Here is a 15,157-nt window from a genome sequence, read left to right on the forward strand (position 1 = left end):
ATTTAACCAAAAGCATCCATAAACATTTTTTATTTGTAGATATTAATTTGAGATGACTACAAGAAATTAAGTTAAAAAACTTATGTTTAAAGACAGGTCTGATAGTTAGACAGTAAATTAAACACACTACTTAAATATTTATTATTAAGCTTCACTATACCGTTAGCTTTTAATAATATGCCTTCAGGGACAGTATAAGTTTTTAAGTTAATAATAATTAAAACTTGTGTGCATAAAAAAATATTATATTGTGGCGTAAACATTATTGTTATCGAAGCTTGTGTGTTTTAGTGCGCACGCGTATCGGTGCGTTTTGCCTTTTTCCTTTTTTATGTAGCCTTTTGGTGCGCTTCCTTCCATTTTGTTATCATTACTTTAAGTCACAAAATAAGAAGCACGATATTGTAGAATCATTTAACTTTGATTACTACAATATGTAGTTTACATAAATTTTGTTATCTAATATTTGATAAAATTAATTGAAGTTTTAAACTATTAAAATTAGGTTTATAAAACAATATGTAAACCCTAAGTAATATATATTAAAACGTTTCTTGAAATTTTTAATATATAAATGGATGCCCATACATTTCCTTTCTTGCCTATTTCCTATACATAAAATTCGTTTCCTCTTATTTCCTTAGCTTGCGTATAATTATTCATACATATGCAACAGCACCGGAAAACAACCAATTTCTTAACTGCTCGCAAAGTTAAAAGCAAAATTTAAATTAAATTGTTTAGGAAAAATAGTGAAAGGGTGATATAATCACGATTTTAGATTTGTCAAAATACCAAAACTTATCTTAGCTTTTTATTTTCCCTTTTTAGCCAGTAAGCCTCAACATGAGAAGTTACGACGATTATTTAAAGAAAATAGGCGCGTTTGGAAAATACCAGAAAATAGCATGTTTTCTTATGTTCTTGAGTACAATACCTAATGGATACTTAGCAATGTCCTCTGTATTTACTCAAACTGTACCAGAACATTACTGCAATGTGCCTGAAATCGAAGAATGGCGCATTTTAATGGTGAGATATAATGTATTAATATATTTAGTAGTCGACAAAATTTGCTGGTTTTAAAAACGTTTAACAATTTTGCCTGTAGACTGTTACTAAAATCTATTTAGTAAATACTGAATTATGTGGTTTATGTTGCTGTAGAATTATTCTATAAACGACGAAGAGTATAGACAGAAACTAAGAGCTTACATTCCAAACAAAATAGATTCAAGCGGAAAATTAAATTTCGAAAACTGTCTGAGGTAACTATGGTTTGATAAAGTTTATTTATTTATACATTTATTTACAAATTGACGAATTTAAAACAAAGCATATATAATTCGAGTTGTTTAAAAAACTGTAAGGAGAATTGATTTCCTTAAAGAATGGATTGCTATTATTAAACTGTTTTATATTACATATTTATCAACGTTTTGAAAATACTTCCTAAATATGTAATTCATTGCTTTTTTGGAAATATAGTATAATATATCTTACAGCTTTTATAATAAGTCTATATGGTATGATTATAGTTTTAAATAATAACATTTGACCATTTTTAGGTATGAAAATGCTAATGTTAATGGTAGCACTGTTACATGTGACAAGGGTTGGATTTATAATGTTGAACCAGGACTACTTACAATTGTAAACGAGGTAAAATAATAAAATTTGTGTTTAACTTGCCTAAAACTAGAATATACTAAAAAATTACAACCTATTTTCAAACCAAGCATAATATTTAAAACAAAATTTTCCAAGTAAAAGTAATACAATATAAATGCTACTTCTTAATAAAACGGATATAGACGATATAAGGAATAGGTTACTAATATTTGTTTATTATAGTGGGATATTGTGTGTGATAATGCATGGCAGCGTCCGATGTCTCTTTCCTTATATGCTGCAGGTATTCTGGTTGGGTCATTTGTTAGCGGGATTTTATCTGATAAGTAAGTTCTAACAAATATAAATAAACATTTCTTAATATTTAAAGATTTTTAGATTTAGAAAAAAGAGCATTTTTTAAATTTTATGTCTTTTAACAATTGATTTTTAAATATTTTTGATGGAAATGACTTTTATATTTATTGTAACTCATAAAACACATCGAAAACAAAAAACCTTTGTATATTAACAGATATGGTCGTCGTCCTGTATTCCTAGTTGGGACATTAGGAATGTATATATTTATACTTTTACTTGGAATTTCCGTCAATATATACATGTATATGGCAATGTATTTTATGAGCGGCTTTTTTGCTTTAGTAAACTACGTAACAGCATTTGTGTTTAGTAAGTTGTCCACTGTTAAGCCTTGATTAAAACCTTTTTATTAAAATACCTTTTCATATTATACTTACTTGATTTAGTTTCTTTATTTTTGTATTTCAAATATTTTTACAGCAACGGAGATAACTGGTACTCACCAACGAGCAAAAGTAGGTTCAATAGAATCTTTAGGCTCTGCAGTTGGTTATCTTATATTACCAGCATGTGCTTATTTTATTCATGATTGGAGGTGGCTGCTAAAAGCTTTGTCAATTTCCTGTGTTATATATATTCCTTATTATTGGTAACTAATTGGCTTTATCCTTTACATAAAAGTAGTTGACATTTTTTTGGTTTTGTTCAAGTATTTTCAATAACTTTTACATCACGTTCAAGTTTAAGCAACTTTTTTAACTTATGTAAATAAAAATATTGCGCTTATATTTATCCAAGGTGGGTACCTGAATCACCTCGTTGGTTATTAACATCTGGACGAACCAAAGAAGCAATAAAGATTGTTGAGAAAATGTCTAAAGTTAATGGCAAACATTTAACAGAAGATGATCTTACATTAGAATCTCCAATATTTGATATGGTGAAGACAATTTTTTAAATTAGTGTGTTTGTGCCTTAGTTATTTTAATGTAAACATCCAAAAGTTTTTACATTTTTTTATTACGTAAAGGATAAAGAAGAAAAAAACGAAATCAAAATAAGTAAAAGTGCCAAAACTAAGAAGCCAAAATATTCCTATTTTGATCTGTTTTTTCACAAAGCACTTCGACAAAGAGCGTTCGTCATTTTTTTCTTATGGTAAGTTAATTGCTTTTTAAAAGTAATCCGTGTTACCATATAAGTTAACCGAAAAGTTTTTAGATCAAATACAAACTTACTTACCTTTGTTTATAAACTTACAGGTTTAGTATCACTACGCTGTATTATACGCTAAGCTTAAACACTTCAAACTTGGGAGGAGACAAATATATCAACTGCTTTATCGCAGCAGCATTGGAAGCACCAGCATACTGGTTCAGTTATTTGTGCATCGAAAAATTTGGTCGTCGTATTACTATTTCTTACTGCTTTTTTGGAGGCGGTCTATTTTGTGGAATTGCTCCCTTTTTTGCATCAGGTAATTATTAAAAAAAAAAAGATGTTTAGAGATTTATACTAAAATTTGGAATTTATACAACAAAAATAGTGATTTATACACAACTTATTTGATCTAATTTCAGTGAGTACTGGCCTCGTTATTACATCTACAATGATTGCCAAGTTTTTAATAACTGCATCTTTCAACCTCATTTACATCTACACTGCTGAATTATTTCCAACAATGTTGAGAAACACGAGCATTGGCGCGGCCTCGATGGTGGCAAGAATAGGTGGCATCATTGCACCATACTTAATATTTGCAGGTTGCTTATTTTAGTTTAATTGTACAAGCTTTATCAATATTTTGATATTATTTTGTCAAAACAAACATGTAATCAAACAACAACATGTAAAAGCTTGTCTTATTCTATTTTAATTCATTTGAGTTTAAAGTGTTTTTACGTCATATGCTGCAACACAGTATTTCTGCTGATTCCTTAAACACCAAGGTTAATCACACAATAATATCAAAACAACAATATAAGTTTTAACATGCATTTAAATCAAATAAAAATTTAACGCAAATTGCTAATATTTCTATGCCAATTTTTTAATATGTCGTTTATTTTAATTAAATAAACCGTTTACTTTTTAGGTTTAGAGGTTAGCATTTACATTCCATTTCTGGTGAATGGTTTTATTGGAATATTGGCAGGTCTGTCAGTTTTAATCTTACCTGAAACATTAAGAATTCCTTTGCCTGAAACCGTTGAAGAAGCCAAACAAATGGAAAAGTAAATAATTAATATTATTTTTTTTTGAAAAATTATTAGCCCTAATTATTTGAGTTCTTTTAAGCATTTGTTTCACAAATGAAGTTATTATATAACCAAATGAATGTTAAACAATAAATACTATTTGAGATTTTTCTTTAAATTTCTTGGTTTGTTCTTAATGTCAAAAAACTTTAAAGTAAAGTTTTGCATTTATGGTATATTGGATAAGAAAGATATTACGGTAAAAATCTGACTAAGTACCTTGCAATTTTCTAAACTTTTTTTTTAATAGCATAAACCCTCGTTGCTTTTTTTTAAATATGACAAAGTATTGTTTTTTATTCAGGTACAAGCTAAATGCTGTAAGAAAATGTAGATATCTAAACGACAATTATAAAGAAAAATTCGACCAATTTATTTCCAGTTCAACCAGTGAAGTTTAATATTTGTAAATGTTACTAAAACTTTATTATGTTAACTTGTAATATTGGATTAAATTTATAATTTTGTTCATAAGATCAATCAAAAAATCCTTTGTTTTAGTAATATACTATTATGCGGGTGTATTTCATTTATTAACACGTTGTTACTTGCCTTACTTTAGGATTAAGTTAGTATACAAATAAATAAACATTTTGCTGCTTTGTTAAATCTTATCGAAATTTTTGGCTATTGTTTTAAAGAATATTATATGCATACAAAAAAAATAAACAATTTTCTAGGGAAGGTTTTTAATTTTCATGCAAAATATTTTATTTATTGAAATATAATTTAAAATCAGTTCGGTTTTGGCTTACAAATGTTAGCTAATTACAGTAGATATCCAAAAATTAACCCAACAAGGTATTACAATTGTAAAAAAGCACTTGGCATATCTGGCCTTCAACTAAAGGTTTTACTGGCTGCACAAAACGTTAAAAAATCATCAAGAAAACCTTATTACTTTTTATGACAATCTATATAATACGCCTTGGTCATTAAATATCGATAAAACTTATTTACCTAGAGAGAAAACACTTGTAACTTGAAGAAAAAAACTTTAGTTCAAGGACAGGTCTAGCTGGTACAATAGGACAGTTAAAATTAAAATCACCTTTATATTAAAAAATTAGTTGTAGAACAGTGAAGGCTATAAAATTATTTAATCTTCTTGCGTGTATAAAAAAAAATAGTTTATACTGAGTGTAGGCAATTATATTTAACTACAGTGTAGTACGTTATTAGTTTTTGTTTGTATGTGAATTTTTTTTAAAACATCCGCTTTGATGCTATTTTGACCTAGAATTTGTGAAATTACCCGTAGTTTTAAACCATTAGAATTATGCTTATAAAACAATATGTAAAACTTGAATCAAATCTATATCATAATATACTGGTATAAATATATTAGGAAACTTGTTATATGATTGAATGATAACACATTTCTGTACTTACTTATTTCCTATACAAAACATATATCCTATTTCTTTAATTTACATTTTATCATTTTTGTATATACTTTAGAACTAGAAAAGGACACATTTAAATACAATATTTTTGACTTTAAAATATTTGCAATTTGATATAGGAACTCAAACTGCTTTTAAATGCGATAAGCACAAAACAACGACGGTTAAAATAAAGTATATAAAAGGTTATTATATTTACAATTTATTATTATTATGCTCATAAAAAAATACTTAATTTCTTTTAATAAATTGTTTTTTAGCCAGTAGTCTAAGTCTAAACATGAAAAGTTATGACGATTATTTAAAGAAAATAGGCGCGTTTGGAAAATACCAGAAAATAGCATGTTTTCTTATGTTCTTGAGTACAATACCTAATGGATACTTAGCAATGACCTCTGTATTTACTCAAACTGTACCAGAACATTACTGCAATGTTCCTGAAATCGAAGAATGGCGAATTTCTATGGTAAGATATAGTGTATTGATTGATTCAAATTAAATGAATTAAGTTCTTTACTAAATAACTAAATTATGTGATTTATGTTCCTTTAGAATTATTCTATAAACGACGAAGAGTATAGACAAAAACTAAGAGCTTACATTCCAAACAAAATAGATGCAAGCGGAAATTTAGTTTTTGATAACTGTCTGAGGTATTAGTTTTAACAATAACTTATTTGGTATGCCTGTCTGTAATAATTTTGCCATTTAAACATCATATTTTTATCGAAATAACTTTAACAATGTTTTAGATATGAAAATGTTAATGTTAATGGTAGCACTGTTAAATGTGATAACGGTTGGATTTATAATGTTGAACCAGGACTACTTACAATTGTAAATGAGGTAAAATATTATTCAGTTTTAAATTGATTCACCACGAAAAATTAAAAATTTATAATATTTGCCTGCTATAAAAATCAAATTTATAAAAAGGATGTTCAACCGACTAAATAAAAAACCTTAACCTTATATAAGAGTTTTATAGCAAAAGAAATTACCTATACACTATAAAAAAAAACTCTAGAAAAAACATATTTCATTTTCTAAACTTTATCATATCAACGTGTAACTAACATTTCATATAATTTAGTGGGATGTAGTTTGTGATGATGCTTGGCAGCGTCCAATGTCTCTTTCATTATATGCTGCTGGTGTGTTAGTTGGGTCCTTTTTTAGCGGAATTTTAGCGGATAAGTATGTTTTAAAGAGTTTTTAATTTTCAAATTTTTTGTTTATTTTTTTAGTTTTGACAGTTTAAAATTCTTGATAGTGCTGGTAACACTTAACAGATTTTGAACAATACATCTGATTATTATTATTTAAAAATGACTAAAGCAATTCAGAGTCATGTCGAAGTAATAAAAGTTACTCTTTGGTAGGATCGTAAAATTTGCCTTAGCACTTCAAACACATGCCGACATAAAATAATATTTGCTTTGTATGTTTATAGATATGGCCGTCGACCGGTTTTCTTATTCGGAACTTTAGGTATGGCTATATCTGCATTTTTGCTTGGATTTTCTGTGAATATTTACATGTACATGACTTTGTTTTTTACATGCGGCTTGTTTAATTTGGTCAACTACGTGGCAGCATTTGTGCTAGGTAAATTGTTTGAGTTTTTGAAAAGTTATTTTGAGAATATTTTCATCACCATTAATTTTATTTAATTTAATTTTTTTTAATTATTACGTGCTAAATTTTTTATGGCACTTTAAGATGATAGGTTTTAGGTTTAATTCGAAGATTGTGTGGTGTTATAACATGTTTTATTACCCATTTTACTTTTTCACGTCGTGTTAAGTTCAAATATGCTAACATTGGTGCGGTTTAAATTCCGAATTTATTAGATCGTAATCTATTTAAAGAAGACCAGAATACCACACCACCAGAATCACATATTCATTTTATTCCTACAGCAACTGAAACAATAGGCACCAAGCAACGGGCAAAAATAGGATCCATAGAAATTTTTGGCTTTGCAGTCGGTTACCTGATATTACCAGCATGTGCTTATTTTATTCATGATTGGAGGTGGCTGCTGAAAGCTTTGTCGATATCCTGCGTTATTTTTATTCCTTATTATTGGTAATTACTTTCATTTTTCTATTTTTTAAAATGAGAACTTAAATGTTGTTTTTTTTTAAACATTTCCAACCACTTTATATCAAAACTTCTAGAGTATTTATTTTTTAAAAAAGAATTATATTGTAAAAAAATGCTTAATAATAATTATATATATATGTAAGGTTGATTCCCGAATCACCTCGTTGGTTATTAACATCTGGACGAACTAAAGAAGCTTTAAAGGTTATTAAGAAAATCGCTAAAATTAATGGAAAAATTTTAACGGAAGAAGATCTGACATTGGAACCTCTAACATTTAAAAAAGTAAATCAAAATTTTAATATCTTGTTTGTTTTTTCATAATTTTCTATAAAAAAAACGTGTTTTTATATCATCTTAACTAAAAGGATGAAGACAAGAATAAAGAAAAGGAAAAAGAAGAAAAAGTCACAATTAAGCAGCCAAAATATTTATATATTGATCTTTTTGTGCATAAGGCTCTTCGTCAAAGAACGTTCGTCATGTTTTTCGTATGGTAAACAAGATTTGTAATTCTGTTTCTTTGCCATTAGATTTTCTGGTTAAATCATTGCTTAAAAGACAGATAGTCTTAAACCATTGTAACTGTAAATTCATTTTGTTTTATACATTCAGGTTTAGCATCAGTATGTTGTATTATACCCTAAGCTTGAACACCTCAAACTTGGGAGGAGACAAATATATTAACTGCGTTATTGCAGCAGCTGTAGAAGCACCAGCATATTTGTTAAGTTATTTGTGCATTGAAAAATTTGGTCGACGTAAAATCCTTGCTGGCTGCCTATTTATAGGCGGTCTATTTTGTGCGATTGCCCCGTTTTTCGAATCAGGTAATTATCTTAAAAGCTTTTAAATTTTTGTTTATCGTTTAAACAATTTAAAAATTATATTGGATTGAATTGCAGTTAGTTTTGACCTTATGATTACATCTACAATGATTGCCAAGTTTCTTATATCTGCAAGCTTTAGTCTGATCTATATCTATACTGCTGAACTATTTCCAACAATGTTAAGAAATACAAGCATCGGCGCGGCTTCTACAATTGCTAGAATTGGCGGAATTATTGCACCATACTTAATATTTGCAGGTTGACTTTTTTAATAATATTATTACAATATTTGTAAATATTTATATATTAGTCCGAAGCGACACTGAAAATTCTAAGCTGCTATATGGCTCGATTTCTACTTCTTTTATCTTTAAAACAGCAAGTTATTCAGATAACGTTAGTGTTAGATTTTTTATTGACCCAAGGTATTGCCTAGTGGAACCCATTTTTTATTTTACAAACTAATTATTTTTCTAGGTTTAGAGGTAAACATTTACATTCCATTTCTGGTGAATGGTCTTATTGGAATATTGGCAGGTCTGACAATTTTAATCTTACCCGAAACATTGGGAATTCCATTGCCAGAAACCGTTGAAGAAGCCAAACAAATGGAAAAGTAAATAATTAATAAATAAAGTTTTTTGATAAAGAATTTTTGTTTGATAAAGTATTTACCAAAGTTAATAAAAAATATCAAAGTTTGATTTTCATAGTCTAAACAATATTGTGCTTTATTTGTTTTTTTTATTTTTTACTGATAACAAAGTAATGCATGTTTTTTATCTATAGGTACAAGCTAAATGTTGTAAGAAAATGCAGTTGTCTAAACGACAATTATGAAGAGAAGTTTTTCCAATCCAGTACAAGCAGTGAAGTTTAATGTTAGTAAATAATAATAAAACTTAATTATGTGTAGGTGTATAATTATATTACATTTAATTACAAATTATAAACATTTAGTTAATCTATCTAGTTAAATACTTATACATTTGTTGTTTTTATATTCTAAAGTCTCGCTAAAATATTTTTGTACGTTATACAATTTATACAACAAAATACATTTATTTATCTTATTAAACAACAATTTTTACATTTTTTTGACAAATTTCTCTAAAAATTCTACAAACAACAGACAGGTTTTTTTAAACAAATTAAACAAAAAATGTTTTTTTGAATTTAACGATTACAAAAGCATACAAAAATGAGCTTTCAATTGTATTTTTAATTTTTTTGCTAAATGGTATATAATATTGCTTTAAAATAAAAACACAATGCAAATGTATAGGCCCATGTGTTAATAAAGCTTTAAAAACAACAACCGTTTTTGACACAAATACAAACAAACAATTATATCTTAAGATAAATAATTTAATACCAACCGATCAAATAAATAAGCTGAAGTAGCGAGGTAAAATAAAATATGTATTACATAAGATTTTTCAGTTAACCAAAACATTGTTAATAGACAAACTTGTTTGATAAAAAGAGATATTATAGCTTGCCATATTTTGTTAAGTTTGTTTTTAACTTTTAGGTAGTTTTAATAATTTCAAGTTAAAGATATAAGGCTGAAAATATAAAAAAACGTGTAATAAATTTGTTTTAATTTTAACAAAATTAAACTTCACTGCTTGGTTTAGAATCGACTTGATCAAGTGTTTCTTTAGATTTAGTAGTTAGCCAACTACAGTTTCTAACAAGCTTTAGTTTGTATCTTGATAAAAAATAATGCTTTTTAATATATTTGTTTTGATAAAGTTTCAAGTATTAACCTTAAGACAGAATTGTATTAGATGGGGAAAAATGTTGTTACACTAAGACATTTGAAGCAAGGTTTGGTCATAGTTTTTGGACATGTTGTGAAGTTTTTGATTATATCTCGAGCTCCAATCAAGAAAAATTAAAATAAAAATATCAAAGACTGAATGATTGCTTTGCAAAAAGAAAATAGATAACCTTGCTTAACCTTTCTTATATTTAAATCAAAGTAAACATAGGTAAATAAAATATATCGTATAAAAGGAAGTATATACTTCTCCATTTGTTTGGCTTCTTCAATAGTTTCTGGCAATGGAATTCCCAATGTTTCGGGTAAAAATAAAATTGTCAGACCTGCCAATATTCCAATAAAACCATTTACAAGAAATGGAATGTAAATGCTTACCTCTAAACCTAGAAAAAAAGTTTATATAAGTACAACAGATAGTAAATGCAGCTTTCTAGAGAATGCGTTAGATATCTTTAGTGAAATCATGTCTGCAACATCGCAAAAAATGAAAATAAATCCAAGAACAAAGAATGGTAATGACCAACATTTGACACTGCGCCACTAAACGACCATGTTTGTTTAAGTAAGTATTTACAAAGAAGATTGTGATCATAATAATAAAGAAAGCAACCTGCATATATTAAGTATGGTGCAATAATGCCACCAACTCTAGCCATCACCGAAGCCGCGCCAATGGTCGAATTTCTTAACATTGTTGGAAATAGTTCAGCACAGTAAATGAAGACAATATTAAAAGTGGCTGACATTAGAAACTTGGCGATCATTGTAGATGTAATAACTAGGCCGGTACTGACTAAAAAGTAATTAAAAAATTTGAAGTATAACTAACTATCAAAAACAATTTTAAGATATAATCACCTAATTTAAAAAACGGGGTAATTCCACAAAATAAACCGCCCAAAAGTAGCAAGCTTACAGTTGTGCTACGTCGACCAAATCTTTCGACACAAAAGTAACTGAAGTATAACGAAGGTGCCTCAATTGCCGCAGCAATAACACAGTTGATATACTTGTTTCCTCCCAAGTTTGAAGTGTTCAAGCCAATCGTGTAATATACAAGACTGTTACTAAACCTGGTTGTGTAATATATAACAACGGTTACAAATTCTGTTATCATAACCTAAGTGTATGGAAAAAGGAATTAGTTAAGATTGAAGTTGGAATCATAGAAATATTTTTCAGCATCCTAAAACATATCGTTAAAATCTTGACATGTTCCAACAGAATTACAGAAAGAGTTGAGTTGTATGTAAATATACAGTAATGACCTTATTTGATAACTTTGTTATTAAGCTATAAAAAAACAAAAATTTTTCTTACCACACAAAAAACATGACTAACGCTCTTTGTCGAATTGCTTTATGAACAAAGAGATCGAAATAAGAATATTTTTGCTTCTTAGTTTTATCATTCTCACCATTTTCTTTCTTTTTATCATTATCCTTTAAAGAACAGAAAATCCCTTTTCTATAACCAAATCGTATAAGAAATTTTAATAATGAATTTACCATTTCACATGATATATATCCCGGTGTTAAATCTTCTTCCGTTAAGTTCTTTCCATTAACTTTAGCGATCTTTTCAATAACTTTTAAAGCTTCTTTAGTTCGTCCAGATGTTAATAACCAACGAGGTGATTCGGGCATTAACCTTTTATATTTGCTTCAATATTATTATTTACATAGTTTAAAAGAAACTTCTTGCATTTTTAACATAATGTTTAAGATATTGTAAGTACTTTAACAAAACAATACACCAATGTTAACTTCAAGTGAATTAATATCAAGTCATTACCAATAATAAGGTATGTATATGACACAGGAAATCGACAAAGCTTTCAGCAGCCACCTCCAATCATGAATAAAATAAGCACATGCTGGTAATATCAGGTAACCAACTGTAAATCCAAAACTTTCTAACGACCCTACTTTTGCTCGTCCTTTAGTGCCTAATATTTCTGTTGCTGCAGAAATAAATTAAAATATTTTTACCACTTTTTTGATTATCTGTACTTTTTAGATTTGTAAAAAACAAGAGATTTTATTCAAACAGTAAACGTAACAAGTGCTGTATATATCAATTTTGTATCGGAAATATGAAATTGTATTAACTAATTTTTGGACATAATCGTTTTGTATTAACTAATGTATTAACTAATTTTTGGAGTTAAGGTTATAAGATATATAGCCTTATCAAAGACATTTTTAAGACATCTAAAAGTAAAAAAAATACATAAGAACTGTAAAGTAGACATATGACCCCATTCGTTTTTTTTTGATTTATTTAAAAATAATTGTAACCAAGTTAAACAACTTACCTAGCACAAATGCTGCGATGTAATTGACCAAACCGAACAAGCCTGAGGTAAAAAACACTGCCATGTACATGTAAATATTGACGGAAAATGCAAGTAAAAGTATAAATATATACATTCCTAATGTCCCGACTAGAAATACAGGACGACGACCATATCTGTAATTATACAAAGCAAAATATGTTTATAATGGTGTTTTATTGATATAAACAATAACTTGGAAACCCCCAAAAGCAAAAAGAAGGCGAACTTAAATTATTCAGTAAGCTTTAAAAGCCAAGTTAGCTATTCGGTATATATAAACGTACTATAAAGAATTCATAATTTAATATTTCTTTAAAAGACTAAATAACAAAACATTTTTAAGGTTTAAATATGTGGTTAGAATTATTAACTAACATTTCAAAATAAATATTTTATAAAAAATCCGAACCTCTATTTATTATTAGTATAAAATTTAAGACCAGTTTCACATTAAACAGCTACAAAAAAATCAAGTTTAAAAATTAATATTTGGACATCTAAAAATTTATAATATGTAACATACTTATCCGCTAAAATTCCGCTAAAAAAGGACCCAACTAACACACCAGCAGCATATAAGGAAATAGACATAGGACGCTGCCATGCATTATCACAAACTACATCCCACTAAAGTATATAAAACATTAGTTACAAGTTTTAAAATTCGATATTAAAACATGTGTTATTCCTATATGTTCAATAAAAGTAAATATTGACAATGATACTCTATATTGGTTAAGCCATAATCTTAAAAGTAAAGTTTTTTCTAAACCTAATATCAAAATATTTCATTTAATATAAACAACGGCATATGGTTCTAAAATTCAAAGTAAATAAAACAACCTAAACATTATTATTTTTTTACAAAAAATTGTTACCTCGTTTACAATTGTAAGTAATCCTGGTTCAACATTATAAATCCAACCGTTATCACATTTAATAGTGCTACCATTAACATTAACATTTTCATACCTAAAAAATTGTTAAAGTTTTAGTAATAAAAATCTTATGCTAAAACTAAAATTTAATATCAACCCTCAAAATCTAATAATTTAAATACAGAAAAGGTATACTGTTAGTAATATCTACAAAACGTTTATACGTTACAAACTGTGATATTAAAAACTATATACAAAGCATAGCTTTTGTTAAACGGTATACAAAGCATAGCTTTTGGTTAAAACGCTCACACTATTTTTTAGGCCTCGTTCCGACGTGCCTTAAGTTGCCTCGTGCAAAAATCAAATTGTTAAGCTTAAAAACATGCTGCTTCTTTTAAGAAAATTTAAGCTTTGACATTAAGGAAAAATGTTTAATGTTTACATAAATTGTTTTCTTAAAAAGTTGGGTTTCTTAAAAAGTTGCAATCATCACCTTAAGCAGTTTTCAAAAACTAAATTCCCGCTTGCATCTATTTTGTTTGGAATGTAAGCTCTTAGTTTCTGTCTATACTCTTCGTCGTTTATAGAATAATTCTAAAGCAACATAAATAACTTAGTGTTTACTAAATAATAACTTTAGTAATAACTTACAGGCAAAATTGTAAAAAGTTTCGAAACGTTTTTAAAACTACCAAATTTTATCGACTACCTAATATATTAATACACTATATCTCACCATAGAAATTCGCCACTCTTCGATTTCAGGTACAATGCAGTAATGTTCTGGTACAGTTTGAGTAAATACAGAGGACATTGCTAAGTATCCATTAGGTATTGTACTCAAGAACATAAGAAAACATGCTATTGTCTGGTATTTTCCAAACGCGCCTATTTTCTTTAAATAATCGTCGTAACTTTTCATGAGTAGAGTTGTTTGGTTGCTAAACGGCAGAGTTACCACTTGTAGAGTTAATTATTATTAAGTTAATTGGTTGGATTGAGTTTTGCTTGTATTTATTTAACCTTTTTTAACTTTACTAGTTGGGTATCTAATTTGCATACTACCTATGATGACAGTTAAACTTTGATTAGTGATACGGTGTAAATTTGGCTATACATAAAGGTGGGCACTAAACCGTTAATGCGTTAATCGTTAATTAACGAAGTTAAATTTTTCAATAAAATTTAACTTTTAAGTTAACTTTAAAAATCGTTAACGGACCTGTTAACTTTCGTTAAATTGTGCTTCCGTTAAATTAAATCCGTTAATTTAATATTTTTACAAGTTTACCATGGTAATATAAAAGTATATATGTTTTATTTTGCCGTTTATTGGGTTTAATCGTTTCAATTTAAAGGATGTATTGACGATGTATTGACTGACGTATAAACGATGTATTGACGACGATGACGATGTATTGAAATTTTAAACGATGCAGTTTTGAAAACGTCATTTAAACTTACGTTGGTGTAGTTAAAATATCAACTAAGATAAAAACTGAGTTTTTTTTTTAAATAGGGTCGTTTCTTTGTTTGTTTTATTTAAATTTTAACGTTAACGTTTATCGATAACTACCGTTACATTTTGTTTAAATTAACTTATTAACGTTAACG

The 15,157-nt window shown here is 27.7% G+C and overlaps 3 protein-coding genes across 3 annotated transcripts; 2 read left to right on the plus strand and 1 right to left on the minus strand.

Moving 5' to 3' along the window:
- Positions 1–1,217: 1,217 nt before the first annotated feature.
- Positions 1,218–4,591, plus strand: LOC145750923 (organic cation transporter protein-like). The gene is made up of 11 exons (XM_082566994.1): positions 1,218–1,268; positions 1,569–1,662; positions 1,855–1,958; positions 2,147–2,301; positions 2,413–2,581; positions 2,731–2,872; positions 2,963–3,090; positions 3,195–3,409; positions 3,513–3,695; positions 4,028–4,166; positions 4,495–4,591. The coding sequence occupies exons 3-11, from the start codon at positions 1,891–1,893 to the stop codon at positions 4,589–4,591; spliced, it is 1,296 nt and encodes a 431-aa protein (XP_082423120.1). The 5' UTR covers positions 1,218–1,268; positions 1,569–1,662; positions 1,855–1,890.
- Positions 4,592–5,876: 1,285 nt separating this feature from the next.
- On the plus strand, positions 5,877–9,415 carry LOC145750924 (organic cation/carnitine transporter 2-like). Its single transcript, XM_082566995.1, has 12 exons — positions 5,877–6,062; positions 6,149–6,249; positions 6,349–6,442; positions 6,690–6,793; positions 7,050–7,204; positions 7,519–7,687; positions 7,849–7,990; positions 8,074–8,201; positions 8,321–8,466; positions 8,611–8,789; positions 9,021–9,151; positions 9,325–9,415. Exons 1-12 carry the CDS (start codon positions 5,877–5,879, stop codon positions 9,413–9,415), a joined length of 1,626 nt encoding a protein of 541 aa, XP_082423121.1.
- Positions 9,416–9,743: 328 nt separating this feature from the next.
- On the minus strand, positions 9,744–14,465 carry LOC145750925 (organic cation/carnitine transporter 2-like). Its single transcript, XM_082566996.1, has 12 exons — positions 14,280–14,465; positions 14,037–14,137; positions 13,541–13,634; positions 13,186–13,289; positions 12,642–12,796; positions 12,119–12,287; positions 11,833–11,974; positions 11,645–11,766; positions 11,183–11,397; positions 10,935–11,117; positions 10,569–10,707; positions 9,744–10,249 (listed from the first exon to the last, which is right to left on the minus strand). Exons 1-12 carry the CDS (start codon positions 14,463–14,465, stop codon positions 10,153–10,155), a joined length of 1,707 nt encoding a protein of 568 aa, XP_082423122.1. The 3' UTR covers positions 9,744–10,152.
- Between the last annotated feature and the right edge of the window lie 692 nt (positions 14,466–15,157).

Source organism: Corella eumyota, chromosome 4 (genome assembly GCF_963082875.1).
Source record: "Corella eumyota chromosome 4, kaCorEumy4.1, whole genome shotgun sequence".
NCBI lineage: Eukaryota > Metazoa > Chordata > Ascidiacea > Phlebobranchia > Corellidae > Corella > Corella eumyota.